Genomic DNA, 14,891 nt, shown 5'->3' on the forward strand with positions numbered 1-14,891 from the left:
TGGTGATTTTATTAAACCGTGAGGACATGGCAGAAAGAGCTGCCTGAGCAGCTACCTGCTGCTTCCCACTGCCCCAGGATTATGAGGAGCAAGTGATTATATACCTTGGGGTTAGGGGACATAAAGATTAAGGGAGGTTCCAAAAAGACTTTCATATGTTAAAAAGACTCAAGATCCCAGAAGAATGTTATAATCTGCCTATCTCAAGTATTTGTCAATGGGCTGTTGGTTATAAGGAGATTTAATTTTATCTACATTTCCTTTTGCCTTTGTTCCCCACATTGGTGTGTACAGCCAAAAACTTATCTTCCTAATTGCCAGATTCTCAAAGATGTGTGCTTCCCAAAATATATAAATAAGATTATCTTATTAAGATCACATAAAATAATATTGGACTGAAAGTAAAATAAACATCAGTTTTTGAGATCTCGTCTCTCTCCCTACCCCCCAGCTTCCTCTTAGTTTCCCCATTTTTAATGACTGACATACTTGGATATGGCATTTATTTTGGCCTTTCTGGACTGTTTATGCAGCAAAAGATTCTTTAGGGGTGCCTGGCTGACTCAGTTGGTGGAGCATGGGATTCTTGATCTCAGGGTAGTAAGTTTGAGCCCCACGTTGGGTATAGAGATTATTAAAAAAAATTCTTTGATTACTCATCCACATTTCTGTCTTTACTACCATACAAATAAAGTCTGCCTGTTGATCTCCTCTACCCTTAATTACCTCAAGCTAGTTTGAATTGCAGACTGACTGAACATGGAAATAAAAGGCATTTTAAAGTGGGCTACAGTTTTTAACAAAAGGAATCAAAGAAATGACATCTAGATTAGTTTTCCTTCTGTAAAATTGGTTCCTCTTCTTCCTGGCCTACATACTACACTTATTCCCTCCCCTCTGTTTTCTTCATACTAATTGATCCTGTTCATCTTTCAAAACCCAGTTCACTTTCCACTAGCTATCTTTAACATCTTGTTCTTCATTTTTGGAGTTTGAAAATTCAATTGCACTTAAAATTACCTTTCATTTCCTTTATTTCCCTGGGTTTCTGGTGCATACAGGATCCAACAATTAATTCATTGAATCTCTGATTTCCCCCTTCATTTGTACCTGTAGTAAACTTTATTCACTTAGGTTTGTGGCTCACTTGGGTTCAAACCAGTAAATCATAGTCACATCATATTATTAAACAGTGAGGTCATAATTTTTTTTCCTTTGCACATTTTTTATTGTTATGTTAATCACCATACATTACATCATTAGTTTTTGATGTAGTGTTCCATGATTCATTGTTTGTGCATAAAACCCAGTGCTCCACGCAGAACGTGCCCTCTTTAATACCCATCATCAGGCCAACCCATCCCCCCACCCCCCTCCCCTCTAGAACCTTCAGTTTGTTTTTCAGAGTCCATTGTCTCTCATGGTTCATCTCCCCCTCTGATTTCCTCCCCTTCATTCTTCCCCTCCTGCTATCTTCTTCTTCTTTTTTTCTTAACATATATTGCATTATTTGTTTCAGAGGTACAGATCTGTGATTCAATGGCCTTGCACAATTCACAGCGCTCACCATAGCACATACCCTCCCCAATGTCTATCACCCAGCCACCCCATTCCTTCCACCCCCCCACTCCAGCAACCCTCAGTTTGTTTCCTGAGATTAAGAATTCCTCATATCAGTGAGGTCATATGATACATGTCTTTCTCTGATTGACTTATTTCACTCAGCATAACACCCTCCAGTTCCATCCACGTCGTTGCAAATGGCAAGATCTCATTCCTTTTCATGGCTGCATAATATTCCATTGTGTATATATACCACATCTTCTTTATCCATTCATCTGTCGCTGGACATCTTGGCTCTTTCCACAGTTTGGCTATTGTGGACATTGCTGCTATAAACATTGGGGTGCATGTACCCCTTCGAATCCCTACATTTGTATCTTTGGGGTAAATACCCAGTAGTGCAATTGCTGGATCATATGGTAGCTCTATTTTCAACAGTTTGAGGAACGTCCATACTTAAACAGTGAGGTCATAATCTATGGACAGTGTAGATTTGTCTGCCCTAGCACATTGGGACCAGATCTTAGATTTGGTTTTTTAAATCATAAACTTCATTAAATTAAAACAAGCTAAATAGTTAACAAACATACACTTAAGCATTAGACCTATATAGTGCTACCTTGCCCCTGTTGGTGCTGCTTAATTAGGTCTTCTAAGTTGTGTTTCCACTATGATTTCCTAATTAATGTCCACCTTTCCCTTGTTAGTGCTACCATGTCAGTTGAGAGCTGCATTACTTCCCTCCAGAACTACTCCTAAACTTACCGGGTCTTCTTACTTCAATACTTATTCATTTATTTAATATTTATAGTGTTTTTGCTGTATGCCAGCACCTATTTTAGATGTTTAGAAGGCAGAGATGATTTTGCAGTGTTTAGGAGAGACGTTATACTACAATGGGATAAATGTCAGACATTAGAGGAGTATAAAGTAGCCAGATGATGAAAAGAATTTGTTTGCTAAACCAAGGCCTTTGAGCTTTAGCCTGAAAGTACTGGGGAACATTGAAAAATTTCAACAGGGGATAAAATTCAGACCTATTTAGGAAAGGTTACTGTGGTCAGTAAAGAGATTACTTTGGAGGTAGAGCAAGTCGAGAGGCAGGGATCAGCTAAAAGTCTAATGCAATGATCCATCATCTACACTGCTGCCACATTAAATCCTTTTAAAGAGTCTCCTGTCATAGAATCTGAACTTTGAGAGCTGAGACATAGTTTACAGATATTCCAATTCGATTCTTTCATTTTTCACAAAGAGAATAGCGGCTAAAAAGCGTAAAGGGATTTGCTCACGACCTCTAGACAGTCAGTGTTACAACTAATAGTGCTAGAACTCAAGGTTGCAATCAACTTCTTCCAAACTCCTGATCATGTTGATATTTTGACCTCTCCCCATAAATCACAAATGTTCTTAATGGCGTCTGGAATAGTGAATCCTTTCCAGGAGGTTTTCAATTTACTTTCCTCAGATCCAGTGGAGGAATTGTTATATATGGCTGCCATAGCCTTACAAAACAGATTTCTTTTTTTTTTTTTGAGTGAACAATTTTTATTGAAACCCTCAAAGATTAAAGAGGACCAAATGGTGAGTTTGGGTACCATAACAGAAAATCTCACCTAACTGTACCATCATTCACAGGAATGAACAAACCCAAACACGACAAAATTCAAATTCTCATGTAATTGCTACAAGTGAATGTAAATGAGCTAATCATTTTATCATAACCTTTCTTTAATCATACGAAAAAGGGAATTTACATGGCATAACAAAAGATATGCAAAACTTAATGAAAACACAATTCTCTTAAATTTTTCAAACTTTTTTTAAAGATAACCGTAAAGATATTTTTTTTATTTTTAAGAATTTTATTTATTTGTTTGACAGAGAGACACAGCGAGAGCAGGAGCACAAGCAGCGGGGGTGGGAGAGGGAGAAGCAGGCTTCCCGCCAAGCAGAGAGCCCGATGCGGGGCTCGATCCCAGGACCCTGGGATCATGACCTGAGCCGAAGGCAGACGCTTAACAACTGAGCCACACAGGCGCCCCTTCAAACTTATTTTTATAGGATGCAGAATGCACTTGAAATGATTAAATGACTTAAGCTGATTCTTTTTTTATTGCAAACTACAAAACAGATTTCTTAAATAAAAAGACTTGAAAGTTGAAATGATTCCTTGGGGGCGCCTGGGTGGCTCAGTTGGTTAAGCGACTGCCTTCGGCTCAGGTCATGATCCTGGAGTCCCGGGATCGAGTCCTGGGATCGAGTCCCACATCAGGCTCCCTGCTCGGCGAGGGGCCTGCTTCTCGCTCTAACCCTCCCCGCTCTCATGTACTCTCTCTCTCTCTCATTCTCATTCTCTCAAAAATAAATAAATAAATCTTAAAAAAAAAATGATTCCTTGGATCCATGGGCTGCAGAAGGAATGTTGTGTTAGCGGGCATGAAAATAACATTAATCTTGTTGTACTTCCCCATCAGAGCTCTTGCGTGACCAGGGGTATTTTCAATGAACAGTCATATTTTGAAAGGAATCCTTTTTTCTGAGCATATGTCTCAACAGTGGGCTTAAAATTTTCAGTAAGCCATGTTCTAAATGGATATGCTGTCATCTAGGCTTTGTTCTTCCATTTATAGAGCACAGGCAGAATAGATTTAGGGCAATTCTTAAAGGCTCTAGGATTTTTGGAATGGCCAGTGAGCATTGGCTTCAACATTAAGAACTACTTGAATATCAAGATAGGTTTAACAGATTATTCAAGTGTAATAATTGTTTCTTGTTTGTCCTTTTCCTTTTTGCTTTTAAATGAGTTCACATTTCTTTAGGCCCAAAGGATTCTATATCAAAGTGTTGAAATATTTATGGATTTGATCTCAGAACCATTGTAATCTTTTAAAAATTATGTACACAAGCTAGGAAAGGTCTGAGAAGCCTGTAGGTGGGGAAATGTTAGATTAACTTTTGAGAGGCACATGAATTTTGGAAACTACACATCAATGACTGATATAAATTCTAGGAAAACTGTGGAAGTTTGATATTGGACCCTCTACAATCAGGCTTTATGATAAAATATGTTTGTTTTACCTATCACTAAGGTTTTTGTGCATCCTCAACTCTAGTTATACAAGATTGTTCACCTTCCACAACTCCATTCTTTGGCTCAAACTCTTCTTGTCACCAGGCATTCCATCTAGTGCTGCCTGTGGAAATCCCACTCTTCATGGCTTACTTCAACAGCATCTTAAACATACCTCAAGCTGGAATTAATGTCTCTCTTTTTTGTTCCTCTTGTATACCATGAGTACATCCATCATAAGACATAGAATCTTTGCTTCCTTAGTCGCATACAGGCCATTAAGTCACACAAGTTGAAACTGGAAGGAAGGGCTCTCTAAGATAATCCCATTTTCTTCCTTATATCTGCAAGTTTTGAGAACAGGAATCAAGTCACATGTGTTTTTTTAATTTCTGACTTGCCTTCTTCCTTCATCAAAATCCCTAATTTAGGGCACCTGGGTGGCTCAGTTGATTAAGCGACTGCCTTCGGCTCAGGTCATGATCCTGGAGTCACGGGATCGAGTCCCGCATCGGGCTCCCTGCTCAGCAGGGACTCTGCTTCTCCCTCTGACGTTCTTCCCTCTCGTGCTCTCTATTTCTCATTCTCTCTCTCTCAAATAAATAAATAAAATCTTTAAAAAAAAATCCCTAATTTAATGATTGGGAAGGGCATCCCCTCCAGAATCCTGAAATAGCATACCTTAAGAAGTTTTAATATAAGAATTCATGTGTAAAATTTTATTGGATTATTTCACCCTGTGGTACATTTTGTAGATCTAGTTAAAGCTTTGATTTTGGAACCATGTACGGTTTTAGGTTTATCTAGAGACATCATAAACGTCCATGTGGAATTTAGACATCTTTCAACAGATTATCAGATGGCATTTGTTTTTTAGTAGTTGGAACCAAATCATCCAAAGCAACATACATTATGCAACTTGTTCCTCACTAATATTCAACTATATTTAAACATCAAATACACTAAGTCTCTCATTTTTCTCGATTGTTGTAGGTGTATCTCTAAGAGTGTGCCCCTCAATTAAAAAACGAGAAAACAGCTTTGAAAACGTATTCTGTTTAACAAGAGAGAAACTCCTACTGTTGACTCTTAATTATTACAGCTGACTCTACGTTATTTTATTAATTTATCCCAGCAGGTGTCAGTGCTGAGTTGAGGCAAAATCCTTTTTCCAACTGTAAAATTTTAATTTAGAAGATATGAATTGGTCTGGCGATGAGAAAAGATACTTAGATACTTAGATCGCGGATTTATTTATTTCTTAGGAGTTCAAAATTCATTCCTTGGGGCTTCAAAAGAGACGGGGTCTCGCTATGTTGCCCAGGCTGGAGTGCAGTGGCTATTCACAGGCGCGATCCCACTACTGATCAGCACGGGAGTTTTGACCTGCTCCGTTTCCGACCTGGGCCGGTTCACCCCTCCTTAGGCAACCTGGTGGTCCCCCGCTCCCGGGAGGTCACCATATTGATGCCGAACTTAGTGCGGACACCCGATCGGCATAGCGCACTACAGCCCAGAACTCCTGGGCTCAAGCGATCCTCCTGCCTCAGCCTCCCGAGTAGCTGGGACTACAGGCGCGCGCCACCGCGCCCGGCGCTCGAGAGCAGCGCAAGTTGACACTAGAGGCTGAGTTGCGGTGACGTCACCAGCTGTGCCGGCCTAGAATGTTTCCAAGACCGCTCGATTCACTCCCTCGAAACCGCGTAGTCGCACAGCGTTCGCGTCATTTGTCAGCACTGCATTCTGGGTAAACCGTGTCTCAAAAATTTGAAGAGCGCATGCGTTCGCTACTTCTTTCCTTTTGCCTCGTTGCATCCGAGAGAGCAAGATGGGTCACCAGCAGCTCTACTGGAGCCATCCGAGGAAATTTGGCCAGGGTTCTCGTTCTTGGTGAGAAACAGAATGTGGTTTTAGGGAAGGGTTGTACTGGGTTGTGACGCGGCCAGAACTCATGGAGAGGAGTCCGCGGCGGCGCGTGGGGGTAGACCGACCCTGGAGCTGTGACTGCCGCCATTACGGGCCTCTGACGGGTCAGGGAAGACCCGCGGTGAGAGTGGTACCCCCGAGTGCGGAATCTTTCCATTTCTGCGGCCTGCAGTAACGCCATCTCTCTTCTTACAGCCGCGTCTGCTCAAACCGGCACGGTCTGATCCGGAAATACGGCCTCAATATGTGCCGCCAGTGTTTCCGTCAGTACGCGAAGGATATAGGCTTCATTAAGGTACGCGGCCGCGGATGCCTTCTCCGGGTTCTGTGTGTGAGCGGGAAAAGTTCAGATATTTCCTTATTTTGAGCTTTCGACCAACACCGTTTTCCTCTTTGTCTTAGTTGTTAACAGCGCTTTTTGGGGTATCGGACGCCACTGTTAAAGAGCTTTGGCAGGGTAATGGGATAGATTTTACAGTCTAACCCCTTTTTACCAGTGTCCGTCAGTTTTAGAAAACACTGGAAATTAAGTTTTAGATCTCTCTAATCGTATCTAGACATTTTCCAGCAAAATACATGTGTTGGCTACTGCCCCGAGATGTGGGATAGCATCATACACTGGCATGAGCTTGAGGATGATTGGGGCCAGATAGACCTTCTTAGGATTCAGATAGAAATCGCCTATTTAATAATAGTCCAGTGACTTTAGTCCAGTCACATTAAGTTCCGTTTCTGCCTGAGAAAAATAAATGGCAAGGTTGTTGCAAATCTGTATATGTGGAGCTGTCTTGACTCCTAAAAATCAGTTAAGTGCTAGAGTGTTTTCTTCCCTCTGTGGTGAAAACTACCACTTTCTTGGCCCTTCGTGATGATACAGTTGCTGGTGTTAAAGTATGATCTCTGTTAGACACAAAGTATCTTAAGCTTAGACTTTTAGTTTTGACCAGACACTTAGCACGTATATGCTTGTTACAATGTGGAAGTTCATATATCTCCTTCAGCGGGATGGGACGTGTTGATCAGTGTATCAGTGATGAGAATGGACTCAGGCTCTTGAGCTATTAACTTTGTGTCCCAAGTTTCTCAGAGGTTAAGATTAAATGAGTTAATTTATGAACGGTCCCTATAGTAGTGTCTCTCACACATTAAATACCAAAGTATTAGCTGTGTAGTTACCTACTTAACCAGCCTGAGGTTTTGGTAAAGATTATTTTATGTAGTAGTGTCTTTCTAGTGGGGAATTCTTTGAGGGAAGAAGTGAATGCTGATGCTAAAGTTTACAGTCTTAAATTGTTGTGGTTTGTGGGATAGCTTGTTGTAAGCATTCAGTAACTATTTAAGCTATTTAGAGCTTGGTAGCTAGTTTGGGTCGGTCAGATTTCCAGTTTAAACCTCATCCTTCCATAATAAGCACCAGTGTTTGTGAGAATAAAATGGGTATTTAAACATTTTGAATTAATAGATTTCTTGTCTGTCTTTTCTTTTTCAGTTGGATTAAGTGAACTTCCTTGAATTGGTCATCCAAGATAACCTACGTTAACTGCAGATAACCAGGATACCTACTTCAATGTCAACTCATTGTACATAAAATAAAAAATACTCCAATTATGAGTGCTTTAATGTGAATGGAATGGTCAATTGATTATAGGAATCTCCTTTTTAAAATGTACTATTTTCTCAGCAGTTCATCTTCAACATATGTGGCTTAATTTCCTTCAGTTATATAAAAGTACTCATGCTGAACTCTGATAAAAATGCCAATGTTGTTATTATATTTCAAAAAAACCTTTTTTATTACATAAAGTGACTTCTATATATAGGAGCATCTAGCATATAACTTGAGACAACTGTCTCAAGTAATTGATTTGCTACAGTGAGCTAGGCAATAGAAATAAAACTGTTGAGATACGTTTTTTTTGAAAAAAGATATATCACTGAAACCTTGGCATTGCCCAGAGGTGGGGAGATAGCAGTCCTAGCTTTTGGGGTAATTCACAGATAAAATCTTGCAAGTTTCTCAAATGTTTGTATGTGGAAAGGGGGCACCAGTGATTAAAAGTTCATGGGTCTTGGGCACCTGGGTGGCTCAGGCGTTTAAGCGTCTACCTTCAGGCCAGGTCGTGATCCTGGGGTCCTGGGATGGGGCTCCCAGCTCAATGGGGAGTCTGCTGTTCCCTCTACCCGCCCCCCCAGTGATCTCTCTCAAATCTTTTTTTTTTAAAAAAAAAAAGCTCTTGGGTCTTGTCCACAAGATAAACTTTAATGAGGCAAGGATGGAAGGAGGGAAACAAGTCTGTTGGAATAGTTAGGCAAGTGGTCTTGGCTAGGGCTAGGACGAAAGGGAGTGGTTGAAGCAGTCTGCAAACATGGCTTTTGAAGAGCAAGATGACAGGATTTGTTGAAGGCTTGGATGTGGAAGATAGAGGATTCTAAGGGTTGGCCTGAGCAATGGTAAGGCTATAGTTCTTACAGAGCTAGGACTGAAAAAAATGGTTTGGGGAAGAGTTAAGTTTGGGGCATAGTAAGTTGAAAGTGCTTCTAGACTTTCATATGGAGCTCCCAAGTCGGTAGGCATTTGTGTACATTCCTCTGGAATCCTTGGGAGCTTGGGGCTGCTTGTACGATTTCAGTTGTCCTCAGAATATGAATAATTGCTAATTTGGGATCTCATCATCGTGACTAGAGATCCAATTCCTAAAATCTAGGGAGTAAATAATATATGAACAGGACTGTTCTGGGTTACTCCTGGGAAGATGAACAGACTGAAGGAGAGCCAAGGTAATGGTATACTAGAAGCCAAGCAGGGAGTGATGAGCTAACTGCTTCTGATACACTTGGGTTGATACCGTGTCCTCTCAGGAGGGGGAAGTGTGGCTGGAAACAAGTGGAAAAAACAACTGGTGGTTAAGCTAGCTGCAAACTTCAAAAACGACAAATGTATTGTTACTGTAGGAGGTCATGGAAGTTGGGGACAACTGAAGCTTAACTTTCATGAGCTTTATAGTAAATCCACCTTTGCTCCTAACCTTGAGGCCCAAGAGTATGGGATAATAAGCTGCAGTCGCTGCTGGGGAAATGTCTGGGGAAGAGCCAGGTTTAAACTGGCTAGGGAGACGTAAAGAATATTGGAAGAAAAGCTTGAAGATGTAGGAGTTTCTGGTAATGGAATGGAGCTGCTTTTGCAGATAGGGTGGGTAAGACCTGTGTTACCTGAGCAAATGTGGAAATTTTGGTTAAAGATCAGATAGGCTCACGCACCTAATGATTTAGGTAAATGAGGTTGTGAGATGGGTGGTTTGATATGACACTTGGATGAGCTGAACTCTTCGTGGGATGGCGCTGTGTAAATGTTCCCATATGTATTGTGCATTCACCGAGGGGATGTGCCCTAACCAGTCCTGGCTCTGTGTGTATGTGGTGGGAGTGAGTGGGAAGTTTGGTGTGAAAGGTGGTCTGGCTTCTCTACTAGGAATTGAATAACTTAACTGCTTAAGACTTAAATGTCTGTGCCAGACCTGCCAAGTGCCTTAAGTGCATTATTTTTTTCAAGTCTTTTTCAAGGTTTTTGAGACTTTTTCATAGACATGCTCATTACACCACTGAGATAACAGGCTTAGAAATGCAGTAATTTCATTACCAAAGTCTACCCAACTAAAGGGATCAGAACTGGTCTAGAACTCTAGTCTGTCTGATATCAAAGCTGATGTTCTCAATGCCCACTATATGCTCTTCCCCAAAAACAATTAGATTAAGGCAGGAACTATTTCCATGTTTACCACAGCACATAGGTGCCTTGTATATTAATAGTAGTCCCTAATTATTGAAAAGTTAAATTACCTACTAAAAGTTCAATGATGTTGATGGCAAAATTGATATATCCTATGAGAGAAATCTCATTGGAGCATAGAGAATACATTCTTAGGTTTGGGTCCCTTGACTTAATAAATTAGCTCTGTATGGGATCTGTCAAAGAACCTGTCAAGAATTTTACTTAGCTTATTACTGAAATCAGTAAACTGTTTCAGCCCATTCAAACAATTCAGAACATCCCTACTAGGTGAATCAAGGATGTTGAAATGAGCTTAAAAATAAATGTAAAATTGACCTTTTCAACGGGAGAGGGAAGTAAATTATCCACTGGATAGAATTAGAAGTTGTCTATGGGCAAGGATCATTTATGTACAACTTTCAGGGTTGTAGACTAGCTCAAACACAAAGGCTTGGAGTCCCTTACCCCAAGATTGTGCTAGATAAAAGCTCTGCTTTCCATGAAAGAAACCCAGCAAACTTTTGGTCCATTTCAAAATCTTTCACAATTTTTCTCCACAGACTTTCAGGTTTTTACCTATAATTGGTAAAATTTTCAAGTGCATGTTTTGTGCCAGGCACAGTTCTTAGTGCTTTATTGGAATTATACTCTTTTGTTGTGAGGTATAACTCCTATTTTGCAAATGAGGTGACCGAGCCAAAAAGAATAAGTAACTTTACCAAGGTAGTATTGTAAGTGAGGTTCAAACCAGGTAGAGTATCTCCAGAACTACTCTTACCATTAAACTGTAAATGTCCAACAATTATGAAAAGCCTTGGTAGATTTTAGTAGTCTACAAAATAACTTAGAGAAATAAATTTCAATACAAAGTAGAAAATTGTATATGTGGTACAATTTCACAATGGTAGAAAAAAAAAGGCACAGAAAAAACAGAAGGAAACATACCAGTATATTAGCAGTGATTGCCTTTGGGTGATAGATAACTGGATTTGAAGTGGTCAGATTTAAGATTTATTTTGGGGCCCGGTATCCAGCGAGTACTGCAGTATCTAGTGCCCCAGGTACCAATATTGCTAATGAGGCTTCCGCTCCTTCCCAAACAGCTCATTCCATTTTTAAACTGCTCTGTTAGCAAGTTCTTTCTTATCCTTGGTGTGATTCTTTCCATTGATTTCCACCCATTGATATTAATTCTACATGGTCTGGTACAAAACAAGTCTAATCTCTTTTCTGCAAGAAAAAAGGTTTAAATATTTAGGCATGGGGGCTCTCATGTTCTCCCAGAATCTTCTTATTTTAGGTTAATTTGTGATTATTTCAATGGTCCCTCATAGGACATGATTTAAAGCTATCTCTAGTGTTCTCTGAATTAATTCCATTCCATCTAGATCCCGATAGTGCCTGACATGACACGTTTCATAGGGCAGGCATGCAGTAGAAATTTGTTGAATGAATGAATGAGCAGATTTGATTGATTTTGATTTGGTTGGGCATCAGTGTGTCTTCATTTTCCATGGGCCCTCTATTACCATTACAGAAAGTCCAGAGACCATAGCCTTGGACAGCTATCTCCATGGCTAATACCCCTGACAGCTTTAAAGCAGTCTGCTTTGCATAACCTCTGCCTAGGACATAGTTCTTGTTGAAAACTATCCTTCAGAATTGGTACCTTAGAGATGTGGGCTTTTAGGTAGGCAAAACAAAGCTCTTCTAGGGGTATAATTAAGAAGGGTTTACCAAGGTGTTTGAATTTCCTGAATATCCACATAAGTTGAAAAAAAGGAAGAAGAGAAGGCTGAACTACTAGGTGTTTCTCAAGGGTTAATTTAGAAAATTAAAGGCCCAATTTGTTGATATCACTGAGTATATGTGTATATAGGAGCCAAAGATTAGATTATTACCTGTGCTAGTTGCAGGTGTCCTTTGTCTTTCAGAGCTTTAACAGAATTGAGATTGGAAGTGACAAGCTTAATCTAGATGGGCTAATTATCATTTAATGTCTCAATTTAAAGTCATTTGGTTAATTAGAAAATAATTTAAAGAAGCCAGGACTGACTTTTTTGTTTACTGAAAATTCTTTTGTTAAGTTTAGCCCATTATGTGTGTCGATGGTGACCACTCCCTTGAGCTGATTCCAGACTGGACCTTCTGATTCCTGTAAACAAATGCTGGATTCCCTGACCGATGTGTTGAAGGCCTGTAGAACCATAGTGCCTTCCTTTTCCCTCCATCACTTCTGACACCAACCCCCCCTCCCCCACTCCAGTTGCCCCCATTGTTCTTCTTAGTCCCCTTAGCCTCTGACACCTTTCCATCTGCTTAGAAAGAGATCTCCGCCTGCCTGTTGTTTGAGAACCACTGATCTTGGAGCAAGGACTAAAGTGTCACTGGATCTGGAAGTGGCTGGTGTGGATCTCAAGTGGACTCCATCCCTGGAGTTCAGAGGACACATTTAAAGAAACTGTGCTCTGGGCTAAAATGACCAACAATTGCCTTCTCTTTGGGATGTGTGCCATTGGTCACTCGCCTGGAATCCTTTCCTCAGACCCTCACCCTCCCATCTTGCTGTGGGTGACTCCTCCAGTGTCACCAGTGCTTTTTTAAAGATTTTATTTATCTGACAGAGACACAGCGAGAGAGGAAACACAAGCAGGGGGAGTGGGAGAGGGAGAAGCAGGCTTCCTGCTGAGCAGGAAGCCCGATGTAGGACTCAATCCCAGGACCCTGGGACCATGACCTAAGCTGAAGGCAGATGCTTAACGACTGAGCCACCCAGGTGCCCTCACCAGTGCTTTTGATATCCTTGGTCAGCTCCCTTTGTCAGACAGCAGGGTGCCACTCAGCTGTTTTATTGTAAGACTTTCGTTAATTCACATAATCTTAAAATATTCTTATAATAGCATTTACCAATAAGAAAGGGAGGGGTGAATGTCCATTGACAGAGATTGACCAGAGTGGCTGGGGTCTGGAGGAAAGGGAGGAGTGAAGTGTCTGAAAAGGTGAGGATAGAGTGGGGCTAGTGCTAAGAGAAAAACCATGCCTTCTGGGGCGCATGGGTGGCTCAGTCAGTTAAGCCCCCAGCTCTTGATTTCAACTCAGGTCATGATCTTGGGGTCCTGGAATCGAGCCCCACTTCAGGCTCTACACTAAGCAGCGAGTCCGCTTTGGGGTTCTCTTTCCCTCTGCCCTTCCCCCTGCTCACGTACACACACTCTCTCTAAAATAAGTAAGTAAATAAATAAGTAAATCTTTTAAAAAAATCATGCCTTCTTTCTGCTTGTATATTACCATGGTTCTGGGGCCAGTAATGCAGGATCTCATTGATTTCTCTGACCATAGTTTAGGACAGGTCCAAATTCAGGAGCTGACTTTGTAACCTCTTACTCTGTATAATCCAGGTTTCATAATAGGATCTCTGTGGGTGTGTTTAGGTTTTAGATGTTGCAGCAATGAAAGGAAAGAACAGTTTTGTTTAATAAAGTTGTAAGAGTGTAAGTACCAGTAGCCTCATGCACATTATACAACCCAATAATAATTACGCTGATCGTGTAAACAGCTCCCCTGTGTAGACTAGCTGAGCCTCCATCACCAAACATCAAGCATTAACAGCAGGCGCTACAAAAATCAATAAGCCTTCACCCAGGGAACCAAAGATATGTAGGTTACTAAAACTCCTAACAGTTACCCATAAATAATAATATCTCATTATATTAATGCTAAAGGAGGTTTTGTTTTATTTCTTAAACAATAAAGAGATTACACATTAAAGCAATAATTGACAAAGTGATAAACATTCATGGCAGCAAAGACAAATCAATAAAAGCACAAAATAAGAAATGGAACCTGTTTCTTGGCAATCTCATTAGCTGAACTTCATAGACTGAGTCTGGTTTACCTTGTGTTCTCTTTTTATATACCCACAAATTCCATTTTATGATGACATTTGTGCATCTGTTCTTCCTTTGATGCTAATTAACTCCTATTACTATTCATGAAGATTAAGTGTGGACATCTAGCACTGATGATGTATTCAGCCAATCACCACAGGAAAAGATTTGTGCAAATAAGTTCAAATATGGAACTTTTCTTGTAGGTAATCTCTTTAAACACAATTTCCTTTAAAGTTTTTTTTCCATAGTCAGGAGCCTTTGTTATCTGTTTCCTGAGTATTCTAGCTTCCTTATTACCAAGGGAGCAAATCATGACATTGAGTGCTCCTCATTTGGGTCCTTCATTATAGGTTTTCTAAATAATCTTATCCTTTGTTACTGACTTTAATTTGTTCTTGAAAACCCTGCCACAAAGTTAAAAGCTGTTAAATTAAAAAAAATTCATTAATTTTATTGGAAAACTGTTATGATGTATTCCATTACACCACCAGATTCTCAAATAGTTTTCACAAATAGAAAAATATACCAATTAAGCAATTAAAGAAAGCTTATGAAAGTTAACAATTTAAAAAGATGCTGACACCAACTGGTGTACTGAAATTCAATTCTGGCACAGATTCCCGAATTTAAAGAGTGTAATCTCAAAGCACTATGGAGTGAGTGTCTTGGC

General features: G+C 40.3%; 1 protein-coding gene and 1 non-coding gene across 2 annotated transcripts; one reads left to right on the forward strand and one right to left on the reverse strand.

Annotated features, from left to right (window-relative positions):
- Window positions 1–5,931: 5,931 nt before the first annotated feature.
- Window positions 5,932–6,231, reverse strand: LOC148163888 (signal recognition particle RNA). Its single transcript, XR_015768663.1, has one exon.
- Window positions 6,232–6,416: 185 nt separating this feature from the next.
- On the forward strand, window positions 6,417–8,188 carry RPS29 (ribosomal protein S29). The gene is made up of 3 exons (XM_028102596.2): window positions 6,417–6,526; window positions 6,758–6,857; window positions 8,052–8,188. Exons 1-3 carry the CDS (start codon window positions 6,465–6,467, stop codon window positions 8,058–8,060), a joined length of 171 nt encoding a protein of 56 aa, XP_027958397.1. The 5' UTR covers window positions 6,417–6,464; the 3' UTR covers window positions 8,061–8,188.
- Window positions 8,189–14,891: the final 6,703 nt, after the last annotated feature.

This window comes from Eumetopias jubatus, unplaced genomic scaffold (genome assembly GCF_037043125.1).
Source record: "Eumetopias jubatus isolate StellerSeaLion01/CBP00866 unplaced genomic scaffold, mEumJub1_p1.0 scaffold_7, whole genome shotgun sequence".
Lineage (NCBI taxonomy): Eukaryota > Metazoa > Chordata > Mammalia > Carnivora > Otariidae > Eumetopias > Eumetopias jubatus.

Bases quoted from the DNA above. Each gene is read 5' to 3' on its own strand.
- RPS29 (XM_028102596.2), top strand. From the start codon at position 6,465: ATGGGTCACCAGCAGCTCTACTGGAGCCATCCGAGGAAATTTGGCCAG. The intron at 6,527-6,757 runs GTGAGAAACAGA...CTCTTCTTACAG, and splicing joins GGCCAGGGTTCTCGTTCTTG to CCGCGTCTGCTCAAACCGGC.